This window comes from Macaca thibetana, chromosome 17 (assembly GCF_024542745.1).
Source record: "Macaca thibetana thibetana isolate TM-01 chromosome 17, ASM2454274v1, whole genome shotgun sequence".
Lineage (NCBI taxonomy): Eukaryota > Metazoa > Chordata > Mammalia > Primates > Cercopithecidae > Macaca > Macaca thibetana.
This window is the reverse complement of record NC_065594.1, coordinates 15,869,295-15,885,499: the sequence shown is the minus strand read 5'-3', so window position 1 is coordinate 15,885,499 and position 16,205 is coordinate 15,869,295. Positions and strand designations below refer to the sequence as shown.

The following is a 16,205-nucleotide window of genomic DNA, read 5'->3' as shown; positions in this document are numbered from 1 at the left end:
GCTCTGCTGGAAGGATCAGAGATGCCCTCCCAGGGAGGACAAGCAAGGGAGGGGTTAGCAATTGGCCCCACTGCTCCCAAGGTTGGGAGGAAGTGGAAAGTTGAAATTATATTTAGTAGAAGTTTTTATTTAAAACAAAGACGCCAGTTTTCGCTAAGCTAAGTATTTACGGATTCCCTGTTAATGTCTTACAGTCTGAGAGGTGTGAGGAAAATTTTAGGTGTGGCTCTTGTTCTTGAGGTGTTTCAGACTAAGGGGGCACAAATTATAGTACAAGAGAATACTGCAGTTGTACAGTGATGTTTATTATATCCTCAAACAACATAGCAAAAAGGCGAGTAGGCACTCAGTAGGAACTCAGTTCACAAATGGTGGCTGAGTGACAGCTGCTGCCCTGTAAAACGCCGTGCTATAAAACTTCAGTGTGCATCCATTCCAAATAGGTGTGGCTTCAACAATGTTATATTCCTTGAAGCTCCATACAGACTCTAGAGGGAGCTTTTCATCCTAACATAGTAAAGTCTTATTAGTTCACTTAGCTACTCACACGATGACTTTATCTTCTTGGTTTTGGAGTCTTATGATGAATATCAAGTATTGTGCCATTCCACAGTAAACATCTACAGCACAAATAACTGTTCTTTGAACAGATGTTTCTTCAGCTGTTAAGAAGGAGTCAAGAGTTCTGAGTGGTACTAAAATACAAAGATGTAAAGACCATTTTCTGCCTTGAAGGAATTCACATCTATTAATAATACTGGAAATATGCAGTAAATAATTAGAGCACTATGTGTTAGACATTTTTATCAATTAGGAACTATATCATAGAGTGGCTTAGATAATAAAGACGTATAATTATCTCATCTGCCAGGAAGTCTGGAAATAGTTGATTCCAGAGTTGGCTTAGCATTTTAACAGGATCAGGTTGCTGGATCCCTATCATTTTCAGTCTCACGCATTCCTTCATCACAAAATGGCCACAGCTACAAATATGTGTCCTGGAGTAGTAAGGGACAGCCAGGACTTTAAGAATCATCTCTGGGCTGGGCATGGTGGCTCATGCCTGTAATCCCAACACTTTGGGAGGCCAAGGTGGGAGGGTGGGAGGATTGCTTGAGCCCAAGAGTTTAAGGTTGCAGTGAGCTATGATCGTGCTACCGCACTTCAGCCTGGGTAACACAGCAAGACCCTGTGTCAAAAAAAAAAAGAATCATCTCTGCATGCATCTCTCCTTTTTAACTAGGAATGACAGTCTTTATCAGAAGTCCTCACCTCCCGCTTTAGTAAAGCCCATAGCCAAAGTTCACAAGCTAGAACTTAGTGGCATGACCACCCAAGCCTGTAGGGAGGCTGCAGAAGTACTCAGCAAAGAGGAGTTAGACCAGTCATGGTTCATCCCCTAGCGCTTCACAGTTGTCACTATGCATTATTGGGGCCATAACAGCAAAGAAGGAGGCACTGTTTGCTGGATTGGCAGTTAGTTAACAGTGGGAGTGTGTACACTGGACCATGGCTGCATTTGCTCATTGAGACTGATAGATTTCAGCTATATGTCGATACCAGAAATAAAAATCTTTGCTTTTTAGTAGCTAACATTTACAGTTGCATTTTGTGATGAGTAAAGTAATAGTTGAATGAGAAAATGCTTTAGTAGTACGTATTGCTGTTAGAATTATACTTTTCTTTTTTCTGGGGGAAGGTGAGGGTGGGCATGGAGGCTAGAAAAGAGAAATGGTGTTTGACTGAGTCTTAAGCTGGCCTGACAGGTGAGGAAGCTGGAAGACAGTGTTCTGAGAAAAGGCATACAAGTGTAAGACCGTGGTATGGTCTGGAAATCTCAAATACTGCTAATGTACATGGTACTGATGGGGCGGCCTCAGAAGCTAGCTAAAAAGGTGAGGGCTGAATCACAAAGGATCTCCTATGCTATGGTAAGGAACTCATATGTGATGCTTAGAAGCCGTGGGTCATCCTTGAGGGTGTTTGAACAGGGCTTATGTGAACCGATTTCCATATTAGAAATGCTCCTCGTATAACTTTGGGAATGAATTAGGGAGTCAGGCTAGAGATGTGGAGACTTTCGGGGATAAGGCCCTGAAGTAGGTCAGGAAGATGTGAGGATGGCATGGATTTGAGAGGCATTTTACAAATCAGTCGGTGAGTTACAGTAGCCAGTGAATTGTGATGCGTGATAGAAATGAAAGATGATTTTCAGGCTTTCAATTTGAGCAACTTAGTAGGTGGTGATGCCATTTGCTGCAGCAAGGAATATAGACTGAGCAGGAGTGGGAGAAGGAGATGAATGAAATTCTGGAGTTTTTATTTATTCAATATATAACGAGGTGACGCAGGACAGAGTGTCTGGGCTCTAAACAGACATGTGAGATTCATATATATAAGCTGTAATTAAGCCCATGCAATGACTCCCAGTGAGCTGACTCCCAGTGAGCTTTTATGTTGACAAGAGAAGATGGCCAGGGGTTTCCCATTAGCTGTGTGTACAATGTAGAGTCGGTCCTTGTGAGCATTATCAGCGTTTAAGGAGCAAGCCGAGCAAAAGGAGTTACTGGTGAAAACTTAGAAACAGTTAGAGGAGGGCAAAGGCCGGATTAGAGCAACTTTACAGCTGCCCGTAGAGATAGTTGTCAAAGGAGAGGGTACCTGATGGACTAAGGTTACAAGGAAAGGGGATGTGGAAGAGCAAAGGGCATGAGCCATACTACAGTGGACTGAAAAATAAATGGGTGATGAAATGCAGGTGGCAAATATAGATCACTACCTCATGACTTTGATTATGAAGCAGAATAATGGCAGTAGTTTGAGAAAATAGTGAAGTCAAAGGAAAGTTTTTAGGATGCTGGCAGCTTGAGCAACTCTGAGGCTGTGGAGCCAGCAGAGAGCAAGGGATTGAAGATTTAGAAGAGAAGTTACAGCATGGATATCTGCTGAGAGAGAGGAATTTGAGTGAAAAGATTCGGAGGAAATGGTCAGGATACAAACAGCCTCTCTGGGGAATAAGATCGATTGCAGACTAGAACAAATACAAAAGTCATTAACCAGTGTTGAGGGCCCAATCACAGATTTGTACCAGTCAGCTAGCACATGGCTTTTGTGGGGTTTTTGTTTGTTTGTTTGTTGTTTTTTTTTTTTTTAGCAGCTCAGTAGCTTAGGTAGAGGGGTCAAGAAAAGAAGGTCATTGTCCACTCTGGCGGTTCCTCTGCAGGAAATTGAACTATGATTTCAACCTAGTAAGTCAATGCCACCAAGAATTCTACAGCTCCTCCAGGTCATCAAAATGTAGAGTGGATATAATCTAGTCACAAGAAGGGTTAAACTCCATTAGCAGTGTTTGAGCCAAAGCAAGAAACATGGCTTATATAATTCTCTTAGAATCCAAATTAATTTTATTCTGACTTTTATGTAATTTCACAGGTAGCTTTTAAATATTGCCAGAAATATGGAAGTGACAAAGTACGTGTAATAACCCTGGTGAAGAATCGTGGGAAAGGTGGAGCGATTAGAATGGTAATACATATTTTCAACATTTTTATCTAAAATATAAAGGTATCTTGAATAATGTCTTTTGCAGATTTGTATGTTTGCTCGCTGCTTGAATAATGGCATTTCAAGTTAGTGATAACATATTTTTAATAATAACTTCATGTTTTTAGTCAAATTTTATATTATGTCATATCTATAATATACTGGGTGATTTAAAAATATATTTCTGTTTATCTTAAAATTTAAAATGTTATCATCTACCGCTGTATCTTTGATAGAGTTACCAGATAGTAAGCTTATGTGGTTTCTTGCTGTTTAAAAATGCTTTTTTGTATTAAGTTTTACCTTTATGAAGGTATGCTGTTATGCATGGTAGCATAAACTAAGGTGAATTTGACTTGGGTCTCTCCTGATGAAACATGCAGTCTAATAGAAAAAGTAAGCATTTGCATAAGTAAAAAAGAAGATTACAATTATGAGAGACATGCAAATAAAGTGCTAAGAAATTTCAAAAAAGAGGTTCCTGTCAGCTGAGGCGTATCAGGTACGAATCAAGCTGAAAGTTTAAAAATCAAGATATGTGAAAGAAAACCTAAATAATTGACATTGAGGTTCATTTATTTATTTTTCCCTCATAAAAAGAAGTCTAGAGGTGGGCAGTCCAGGGCTTGTTCAACTCCACAGTCATCAGAAGTCCAGGCTTCTGCCGTTTCACTCCTTCCTCATGCACACAGGGTGACGCCTGGAGCACTAGCCATTGTGTCCACATTCAAACAGGAAGGAGAAGGGAAATGGTCAGGATACAAATCATCACATGTTGCCCTCCTCACAGTGTCTTATGAGTTAGGGTCTATTAGTTTGATGATTATATGGATGAGGAAAGTGAGGAAAGAAGGTAAAGTAAATTACCCAACGTTTTCAGATGATAAGAGGTACAGTCGAGATTTGGATGCCGTTAGTTTCACTCTGAAACCCATGCTTTTAACCTCTCTGATAATTATAGAGAAAAGACTTGAGAAAACAGCACACCATGTAGCAAACCCAGAAAAGACAGAAGTAGGTACTCTTTGGATATGTACTAGAAACTGATTCACTTTGCCTGGGTCACAGGATATATGAAACAGAAAGAAAGTAGGATTGATGCAATGTCATGGTGGGCTTTAAATCCATCCATTTATTTCTTTATTCAGCCAACGTTGTACTTTCATTAGAGACACGGAGATGAAAGACACCTATTCTGTCCTTAAGGATATCACAGTTTAGTAGGGAGACAGACCATTGCCATACAGTGTGGTAAATGCTATAATAGAAGTATATGCAAAATGTTGGCGCCACCATCTGTTGGGGGGAGCAGCACAGATGTCCCTGAGGAGGCAGATTCTGAGCAGGATCTTCAAGGAGGATTAGGACTTAACCACATACAAGTTGGGAGGGCAGGGAGCCTAGACAGGGAACATGAACAAAGGCACGGCAGTGTGAAAGAACATGCCACAATAAAGGACCCACTCATGGTACCCATGTCTTGACTGTGGAGGTAAGGCTGGAGGGGTGGGTGGGTTCAGGTTACAAACTGTAGGCAACGGGCTTTTACCTTTTTTACCATTGACAGAGTCACACTTTAATCAGCCAGCAGCAAGTGTAGCAATATTAGGCAAGGTATGATTAATATTTATTTGGATTATGATAGTGACAGAAGAGAAGAAAATGAGGGGATAAATGTGAGAGCTATTAAAAGGACATAGAATTGGGTCTGGGGTCAGAGAGAAGAATGACGTATTAAGCCATTCTTACTTTGCTATAAAGAAATAGCTGAGACTGCATAACGTATAAAGAAAAGAGATGTGATTGACTCATGGTTCTGCATGCTGTACACGAAGTGTGGTGCCAGCATTTGCCTCTAGTGAGGGCCTCAGGAAGCTTCCACTCATGATAGAAGGCGAAGGGGGAGCAGGTGCATTATATGGCGAGAACAGGAGCAAGTTAGCGGGCAGGGTGGTGCTGCACACTTTTAGACAACCAGATCTCATGAGAACTTGCTCACTGTTGCGAGGACAGCACCAAGCTATTCATGAGGGATCCACCCCATGACCCTAACACCTCCCACTGGGCCCAACCTCTAACATTGGGGATCACATTTCAATATGAAATTTGGAGGGGACACAGATCCAAACTATGTCAAATAAGTACCAGTGGCCTTGTGTAACAGGGAGGATGATGATGCCATTAATAGAAGGAATGAAACACTGGAGGAGGAGCTGGTATAAGAGGCAGTTTGTTGAGTTTGAGCCATATTAAGTTTGAGGCAACATGCAGTGGTATCCAGAACAGCCTAGGAGAGAGGGTGTGAGTGAGTCATCTGCATATGTCAGATGATAGTTGAACCTGAAGCCATTAAACTGTCAAAGAGGAGGTTACAGAGAAAAGGAGAACCAGGAAATCTTAAGGCAGTGAGACACATGAGAAATAATGGGCATCACATATGACTGAGGAAACACAAATGGGAGTTGCTGTGGTAGACTGCCTTTTCAAGGAGCTGCGGCGAAGTGAAGGCCATAGACGGTAGAATAGGAAAGTAGGCTTAAACAAGTTTGATCATGTATCATTGAAATTAGTCACTTACTGGTTTTTTGCCCCATTTCAAACTAATAGCTCCAGGTTTTTTTTTACCACCTCAGCCTCCCAAGTAGCTGGGACTACAGGCATGTGCCACCATATGAGGCTAATTTTTAAAACTTTTTTGTAGAGATGGAGTCTCACTGTATTGCCCAGACTAGTCTCAAACTCCTGAGCTCAAGCAATCCTTCCACCTCAGCTTCCCAAAGTGCTAGGATTATAGGCGTGAGCCATCTCACCTAGCCTTTTGCATTTGTTCTAACGGGTGTGATTAAAACGACATCACAGATACTAGTTAGTGAGCTTATTATACCATAGAATAAATGATCTGATTTCTCTCTACATTTGTATATGTCTTATCTATAGTCACACTATGTTGTGTTACCAAAGCAATTTTACTATATCAAACCCTAAATATATTTACACTTAAGACATAAGGAATTCACTCAAATACACCAGAGAAATTAAAAGTTGATGTGCAGTTTGTATGAAATATGCACTCATGGAGCCATAATTTGCACAAAAGACCAGCCAATTCAGAATTGAATGGCATAATTTTGCTGTTTCAAATACCGCAAATGGCATAAAATAACATTTGGATTTATGCATAATTCTTAAATTTTATTGACACTTTATTTTTTTACTTAATTAATTTAGTAAACTTTAGATCCCATAATAAAGGATACTAAAGACCTATATTCCTATGATACATTTCACAGCATATCTATATTAGAATATTTAATCTGTCTATAAACATGTTCTTTATATGTGGTTCTAAGTAGCCCCTAATTCATTTTAAGCATCATGACACGATAAACATATAATATGTATGATAGGTACTGTCCCTTTTTATTCTTAGTGATGCAGAATATCTCTAATTTGTCCAAACCTATTTTATTATCTTGGTATTTTCCAAGATATTTGTAGTATGACTTCACAAAGTTTTTAAAATAATGAAGATAGGCAATAGGGACATTTGAGAAGATCTTAATATACAGGTAATTTGTTTTCAGTGAACTCTGGCCTCCTTCCACCATCTCATACCTTATCTTTCACTCTTAGGTATTTTAAGTAGAACAGACTGAAATGTTATTGAATTTAACCTTCATTTTAACCAACTTTCTTTCACTTGAAATTTTAAAATACAGGGTATATTCAGTTCTCGAGGAGAAAAGATCCTTATGGCAGATGCTGATGGAGCCACAAAGTTTCCAGATGTTGAGAAATTAGAAAAGGGACTAAATGACCTACAGCCTTGGCCTGTGAGTATAAGAATGTAGTTTAAATAACATTCAGTCAAGAATGCAGGGGAGCTAAAGTAAAAGGAGAATTTACCTATCGGTTTAAAAACTGAGTGTTTTTGGTATGAAATCCTTACACAAATGGTACAACCCCATAGAGGAACTTATCATTTTGTTACAAATGTTGTCTGATTTTATGAGATTCACTTGACAATTACTTATTTAATATTGTGGCCATTTCTCTCTCTTGGTTTCTGATTGCTTCTACCCAAGTTTTAATATTTATTGTGCATATTCAATTAAGGCTTTTATTTAAAAGTATAGCCTGAGTTCCAGGTAAAGATGTGAAATGAAGCTGGATCACAGAATCCAGTTTTTGATGAAACAAACAAAATCACAAGCAATAATCACTCAGAAAGGATTATTTGAAACTTCATGCCATAACTTCAAAAAGTGGAGGTTGAGGAAAGAAATAAAATCCTGGTGCCATTTCTACCTTTTAAAAGCCATTTAGAGAAATAAGATGAATTTATCAAATCCTGAGCGTTTGCCAAATACTTCCCAATCTGGAAAAAATGAATAAGAGAATGAAAAAGCACCCTTGGACAACATCAAACAATATACCTACCATCACACAATATGTCAGAATTTCAGCAGACGCAAGAAAACTTGCTGAGGTCTGCTGTTTTTCAGGACTGTAAGCTAAGTTGGGGACACAGATCCATGTGACTAGATCCTTTCCTGGATGGAGTGTAGCTTGTTCAAGACACGTGACAAAATCTCCCAAGATCAGGAAACCCAAGTAACCCAACAAAGCCACATAGAGCCCCAGGGGAAGGTCCCTCCTCCTTGCCTTCCCACCCTCAAGTCCAGATATAATACTCAGGCCTTGAAATTCTAGTTTAGAGGGGGAAGAGGTAAAAGTATATCAAGGAGAATGTTCATTTACGGTAGGAGAGTTGCCCATGTTAATCATGACAAAATGAAAGAAATGGCAATCACACCAACATGTAATTACACAAAAAATTAAAGTTGCATACAAAAGATTAAGACAGTGTAATCCAAGGAAAAGGACAAAGTTACATGCAAGTATTTTGGCTAAAGAAATAAAACAATGAAAATAAGAATTTAGCAACACAGGTCTTCAAAGGTAAGATGACAAAACAACAAAATGGTATTAAAAGAAAAATTACAGCCCAAGTTTACATGCCTGTAATTCCAGCACTTTGGGAGGCCAGGGCAGGAAGATCGCTTGAGGACAGGAGTTTGAGCCCAGCCTGGGCAACATAACGAGACCCCATCTCTATAAAAATAAGAAAAATTAACAGGGTATGGTGGTGCATGCCTGTAGTCCCAGCTACTCAGGAGGCTGAGGCAGGAGGATCATTTGAGCCCAGCAGTTTGAGGTAATAGTGAGCTGTGATTGCCCCACTGCACTCCAGCCTCGGTGACAAAGCAAGATCCTGTCTCAAAATAAATAAATAAATAAATAAAAATAAAAATTACAGAACTAAGAAAACAAATTGAGACCAAAATAAGATGAATATGTAAAACTGTCTATGAATGAAATAGACCTAGTTTAGAATATTATTACATATTTATTAAGATCCTATTTAGTATAGCAAAACCAAACCAAACACCACAAAAAAGTAAACATACAAGTGCCCCCAAAAATATTTAATAATAATTACAGAAAAACTCACTGCATATCTTTCTAGAAATATTTATTTAATTCCACACTTTGTGAAGTATTACATATCTCCCCCACCATCATCCATTCCCATCCCTCGTATTTCTAGCTGTTTTTTGTTTTTTTTTAGGTGTTTTTTGTTTAAGATTCTAAGTGAATGAACTCTTAAAATTTCTTAAGAGAATTAGCTGTAAAGATATTCATACCATTGCTGTTCAGAAGAGTAGCACTAGCCGCATGTGGCTATTTAAATTTAAATTAAATGAAAATCTAGTTCCTCAGTTTCATTGGCCACATTTAAATTACTTGTGGCTAGAAGCTACCTCTTTTTTTTTTTTCTTAAAGGAGATAAGGTCTTACTGCGTTGCCCATGCTGGACTCAAACTCCATCCTCCTACCTCAGCTTCCTGAGTAGCTGGGACTATAGAAGTGAGCCACCATGCCCAGCTTGTATAGCGCTTCCATCATCACAGAAATTTCTCTGGCTTATAACGTGATGTGAATTTATTATTGGATATGTTGTAGTTCACTCTTACTAAAAAAGTATTTCATGTCCCACATCTTAGTAAATTATGATAGGCTAAAAGGAAAATCTAATTCATAAAGTTACTTGGTGTGATTTCCTTCTTCTCCCCAGACGACCCCAAGAGAAACTTGATAAATATTTCCCTTTCATTATCTTTCTAGAGGAAGCCATGAGTGGGAGGGAGAGCATAGGGCATCAGATTTTTAGCAGCTGATTTTATCGTTCAGCAGTAGGGCAAAGAATTTAAATGATTTTGCTGATGTTAGGGAGTGAACTAAACAATAAAACAGAAAAAAAATTTGAACTTTATTCTTATAAATCTAGTTCCTTTATACTAGTCTGAAAAGAAAAGGAGTTCTGATGCCATATTTTTCCTTATAATCCCATTTACTACATTGTTACTAGAAACGTTAAGTTTTAAAGAATTAAAGCATGTGATTATCATTAAGCTATTAATTCATAGCCTTGGTTTTATAGCACCTTAAAGTATCCCTAATTTAAAAATGTCCCAACTCAATTGAATTAATTTGAATTAAATTTAGTAAGTTTTATTAATATGCATCATATAATACTCTTTGGAGGAGGTGGAAAGGAGGCAAATAAATGATAGGTGGTTAAAGTTACAAGATTCATAGTTTTTGGATCCACCCAGTGAAAAATATCATGGTTCTGACAAAGCTTATAAACAGCCAGTCATTGCTCTCATTACATTACATTCTGAAGTTGACATGCATAGAGAAATTAGAGGAAATCTTCTTACTTATGTAATTCAGGTGTTGGAGAACTTTTTCTGTAGGACCATATAGTAAATATTTTCAGCTTTAAAGCCTGTCAGTCTCTGTGGCAGCTGCTGAACTCTCTATTGTAGCATGAAAGTAGACATAGATAAAATACATCCTTTATTTACACAAATAAGCAGCAGATCAGATTTGGGCTACAGGCTGTAGTTTGCTGACCCTTAAATCTAATTCGATCATTTATCCAATATTGGAAAGTTTTTACAACTACCTAGTAATCTTTCAGCCTCTGCTGCATAACTCTAGGGATGCCTAAGCAGCTCATTCTGTCTCAGCTCCACTGTGAAGTTCCTCTAGACACCAAATGCAAATACGTCTCCTTAATCACCCCCTTCCATTGTTTCTGTCTTCTGTAGCTACACAAAATTATCTACTGCACTTCTTTGTGACAGCCCTTCAGAGAGTCAAAGCTGTTTTCCATGTGTATTCTCTTTAGGCTGTCAGTTCTTACAGTTTTTTTGTTGTTTGTTTGTTGGAGACAGTCTCACTCTGTCACTCAGGCTGGAGTGCAGTGACTCAATCTCGGCCCACTGCAAGCTCCGCCTCCCAGGTTTACGCCATTCTCCTGCCTCAGCCTCCCAAGTAGCTGGGACTACAGGTGCCCGCTACCATGCCTGGCTAATATTTTTTGTATTTTTAGTAGGGACAGGGTTTCACCGTGTTAGCCAGGATGGTCTCGATCTCCTGACGTCGTGATCTGCCCGCCACGGCCTCCCAAAGTGCTGGGACTACAGGCGTGAGCCACCGCGCCTAGCCCAGTTCTTACAATTTTTAAACATAGCATATTTTTTTCTTACAATTTTCCACTGAAGATGCGTCTGTTTTTGTGGATTTGGTTTCCACATTACATTGTTACTTCGTACAGGTATATAATTTTCCACTGAAGATGTGTCTGTTTGTGTGGATTTGGTTTCCACATTACATTGTTACTTCGTACAGGTATTGCCAACAACTCTTTTTCCTACTCATTGCCTTTGAACTTTGTCTCTCCATCTCTGTACTGGTGTGGATTTCTTTCTGTGTTCTTTTGCTTTGTTTTCAGGAATGGAATTGTGGCTAGTTATCTCTTAATAACTTCAACTTGTTAAATTTCCGTGTCTAAAGGTGTAGGTTCTTATTCTATCTTTAGGGCAATAGTTGTTGTCTCCATTCATTTAAGCCACAAATTTGATAAGCATGCCTTGCATGTATTTCCCTAAGCCCTAATAAAACTAGTGACTGAAATAGTTCAGAAAATAATGAAACAGGAACATGGGTTTCGGAGTCAAGTCCTATAATTACATGACTGTCTCACTAGATGGCAGTCATTAGCTTAAGTGTCTTTTACAATATTGTTTTGACCAGTTTAAGTCATTTCTTTAGTACGTTTTACAGTGGTTTCTAATGTTTTCTTTCTTAGCTGATTTTTTTTTAATGACTACAAAAAGAAATCTGTTACTCCTTGCTTGTATTTCCTCTTAGAGTAACGAGGTCACATGTTCTGGTCTGATGATTCTTATACAAAGTCATCTTACAGAAGTTGCCTACAATTTCTTTTCTGAAAATAAGTGCTCTTGTAAGGTTTTAAACTACATGTACATAATTTAAGTAGAGCCTTGTATAATACATGCAAACAAAATAGGGCATTTACATTTTCATACTAAAAATTTTATTTTATTTTATTTTTGAGACAGGGTCTTCGTCACCCAGGTTGCAGTGCAATGGCACAATCTTGACTCACTGCAACCTCTGCCTCTTGGGCTTAAGCAATTCTCGTGCCTCAGCCTCCCGAGTAGCTGGGATTACAGGCATGCACCACCACACCAGGCTATTTTTTGTGTTTTTTGGTAGAGATGGAGTTTCATTGTGTTGGCCAGGCTGGTCTCAAACTCCTGGACTCAAGTGATCTGCCCGCCTTGGCCTCCCAAACTGTGGGGATTAGGGGCATGAGCCACCGTACTCAGCCAAAAATTTTATTTGTATTTTACTTGTATTTTCTTTTCCCACATCTTTATTTTTTAATATGCAAAGCTGTCCTCTCAGATTTTCAGTTTCCTAACCGGTAGTCTACCTCTTTTTAAAAATATGCTTGTTTTTTAGTAATTTTTCTAAGCAAACTATATGCTGGCCAGGCATAGTGGCTCACATCTGTAATCCCAGCACTTTGACAGGCCAAGGTGGGAGGATCACTTGAGGCCAGGAGTATGAGACCAGCCTGGCCAACATAGCGAAATCCCATCTCTACTGAAAATTAGCCAGGCGTGGTAGTGCACACCTGTAATCACAGCTACTCAGGAAGCTGAGGCATGACAATCGCTGGAACCTGGGAGGCAGAGGTTGCAGGGAGTTGGGGTTGCGCCACTGCACTCCACCTTGGGCAACAGAGAGAGACTGTGTCTCAAAATATAATAAAAATAAAAATAAATTTTCAAAAAATAATCCCAAAGTGTATGATCACTTGTTCGGTTGCTTAACTTTTCTAAATAGAATCAAAAATCCCGAACAGACAAAATAAATGCTAAAAAGTGTGTATTTCATGATCATAGAGTAATTTCTCAGCCTGTGACTTAGGTTTTAAATTATTTTATTTATTTATTCTTATTATTTTTTGAAACGAGGTCTCTGTCACTCAGGCTGAAGTGCAATGGTACAGTCTTGGCTCACTGCGACCTCTGCTTCCAGGGTTCAAGCAAATCTCGTGCCTCAGCCTCCCGAGTAGCTGAGACTGCATGTGCAAACCACCATGCCTGGTTAATTGTTTGGTATTTTTAGCAGATGGAGTTTCACCATGTTGCCCAGGCTGGTCTTGAACTCCTGACCTCAAGCAGTTGGCCCTCCTTGGCCCCCCAAAGTGCTGGGATTACAGGCTGAGTCACCATGCAAGGCCTTTAAATTCTGATTTAGACATAGCTCTAACAAGCTTAGTTTTTAGTTTTTTTAGCCCACAGATGACTAGAATTAATGGATATGAAAAAGATACAGGTAAAAATTACATTAAGAAGAACCAGCGGAAGCAGATCTTAACCACACACACAACTCAATCTGCCGTGCTGGGCTGCTTACTAATGACCCTGAATGCTCTTTTTCTCTAATGTAGTAATCCTTGGCCAGTTGAACTTTTGCATACCAATGATTCATATGTGCATGCATAGTTTGGTTCCTTAAAAGAACATGACAGTTAGTCCTTCTCCCCTTTTGTGTGGACCATGTGAGCAAGTCTAAGAAGCTGGTATGTTTGTTTCACCTCTCAATATATGGGTAGAAAACCAGGCTTCCAAAAGAGAACTCAACCTCCAAAATCATGTGTTTTAGAGACCAAGCAGTTACACAGACATTTTGCTGAGCTCTTTGTGAAATCAAACAAATAAAAGGACAGCAAAAATAAAAGGGCAGTCTTGAAAATGTAAAAAGCGGTAGACTGTATAGAAAACTTTGGTGAGAACCTGTCTTAGCAGATCTCAAAGTGTGTTTCCCAAATCATTGAAGGTGGCTCAGGACTGAGGCTGCCTATCAAACCAGGGATTTAATGCCAACAAACCCAGTTAAGAGGTGGATATCTCCTGGAACAGGAAATGGTAAACTTTTCCTGTGAAGGGCTAGAAAATAAATATTTCAGGCTTTGTAACTCACATGTGGTCTCTAAAGCAATCCTCTTCTTCCTCCTCCTTCTCTCCCCAGCCCATTCATAGCTCAAACACCATTCAAAAACAGGCTGAGTGTAACCCCATAGGCCACAGATTACTGACCCCTTGTGCTAACCACAAAATAGTTTTAGAAATTTAGTATCCCCATGATTGTCATGAGAAAATGCTTTAAATTTAAAAGAGTGCCAGGCACGGTGGCTCACGTCTGTAATCCCAGCACTTTGGGAGGCCAAGGTAGGTGCATCATTTGAGGTCAGAAGTTCGAGACCAGCCTGGCCAACATGGCAAAACCCCATCTTTACTAAAAAGAAATACAAAAACTAGCTGGGAGTGGTGGAGCGCGTCTGTAATCCCAGCTACTAAGGAAGTTGAAGCATGAGACTTGCTTGAACCCAGGAGGCAGAGATTGCAGTGAACCGAGATCATGCCACTGCACTCCAGCCTGGGCAACAGAGCGAGACTGTCTCAAAAAATTTAAAAAAGGAAAGTATATAAGATTTTAGAATGACTTATATCTGAAAAGATGAAAATTTTGGTTCTTGAAGTGATATTCTCCTGTTGGGTAGAAATTTGTTCATGTGGAGAAGTTCATGCCTAGTGATGAGGCGAAGTTGAGGTATATATTGTGTTGGTTAACCACTAATTCTCTGTCCCACTGGAACGTAAGCTTTGCTAGAAGAGGGGCCTTATCACTCCATCTCCAGTGTCTAGAATACTGTAAATAGTAAGGACTCAGCAAATATTTGTGGAACAAATGAATACTACTGTATACATTTTCTAATGGGACAGCCATGTTACATTTAAAAATAGTCATAAATGATACCAAAAAGGCAAATTCTCATAAGGGAATAGATAGCTAAAATAAGCCAAATTTGTGTAACTTCTCATTTGTAATTTAGGAAAACACTGAAGAAATAGGTGGTCAACTAATTGAAAAAATGCTGCCAATGTGGCAAATGATAAAGAGAGAAAGGATGTAGCATTCAGATGTATGATACGGATTTTGTTTCATTTTTATTGTTTATTTTTATTTATAATATTTTTATTATAAAAGCATCGCTAAGGCATTGTAAAAAGATTAGAAACAGCCTAAAGAAGGAAAACAACCAACCATATCTTATCACCCAGAAAAAACTGCGTTAATACTTTTTTAATGGACCATTTCCTCCGAATATTTATATTCTAACAATGTAATGGGGTTTTGAATATACTGATATAAAAGCATAAAGATCCTCCATGGAATAGTTTATAGTATATAAGGAAAAACCCTGAGAAATTATTTGGGTCATGCTCTTATTTCTGAACAGATTTCAGCATGTGTAACCATCCTATATAGATACATATTGACATACTTTTTATTTTTTCTTTTAACTTTTTACTATGAATTTTGAACATAACCAAAAGTAGAGTGAATAGTATAATAAACCTTTGTCTAACTTCAACAATTACCGACATTCTGATGTAGTTCTCTGTCTTTTTTTTTTTTTTTTTTTTTAAAGACAATTTTATTGGCCAGGCGTGGTGGCTCAGGCCTCTAATTCCAGCACTTTGGGAGGCTGAGGTGGGTGGATAGCTTGAGCCCAGGAGTTCGAGACCAGCCTGGGCAAAATGGAGAAACCGCTTCTCTACAAAAGAATATACAAAAGTTAGCCAGGTGTGGTGGCGGGCACCCTAGTCCCAGCTACTTGGGAGGCTGAGGTGGGAGGATCACCTGAGCCTGGAAGGTAGAGCTGCAGTGAGCCGTGATCATACCACTGCACTCCAGCCAGGGCAACAGAGTGAGACCTGGTCTCCAATAAAACAAAAAAAAAAAAAGAAAATTGTTTCTTACAGTAATACTATTTGGAGAAACCTTAAGAATTGCTACAGTTTAAATATATTCAGTAGACTGGCTTTTTAGTTGCTATCACAACTTGAGAAGCTGTTTTATGCCATATGAAGTTTTGAGTATTCATTTTAACCATAACACCTTCATCATAATGCTTCCTATGGTAGAGCCTTTTTGTACTGTAATAAAAAATAATTCACCTTTCCTCAAATGAATGGGAAAAAGAATGAATGTTGCCAAATTTTTGTGTTGAGTCTGTGCAAATTGATAGAGTGTTTTATAGAACAAGTTGAAAATAGGAATCAGGAGCTTTAAGTAATCCACATCCATTGACCCAGCCTGGAGAAATTCATCTTAAGGAAATAAGAATATATACAAAAATAAAT

General features: G+C 38.8%; 2 protein-coding genes across 2 annotated transcripts in view; one reads left to right on the top strand and one right to left on the bottom strand.

Annotated features, from left to right (window-relative positions):
• Positions 1–16,205, bottom strand: part of EXOSC8 (exosome component 8) — a 668,826-nt gene that overhangs the window by 16,487 nt on the left and 636,134 nt on the right. The window lies entirely within an intron of this gene.
• ALG5 (ALG5 dolichyl-phosphate beta-glucosyltransferase) overlaps positions 1–16,205 on the top strand; it is a 109,251-nt gene that overhangs the window by 65,797 nt on the left and 27,249 nt on the right. The window contains exons 6-7 of the mRNA XM_050766094.1: positions 3,433–3,525; positions 7,263–7,376. Of these exons, the coding sequence (XP_050622051.1) occupies positions 3,433–3,525; positions 7,263–7,376 (207 nt within the window). The remainder of the gene's footprint in view (positions 1–3,432; positions 3,526–7,262; positions 7,377–16,205) is intronic.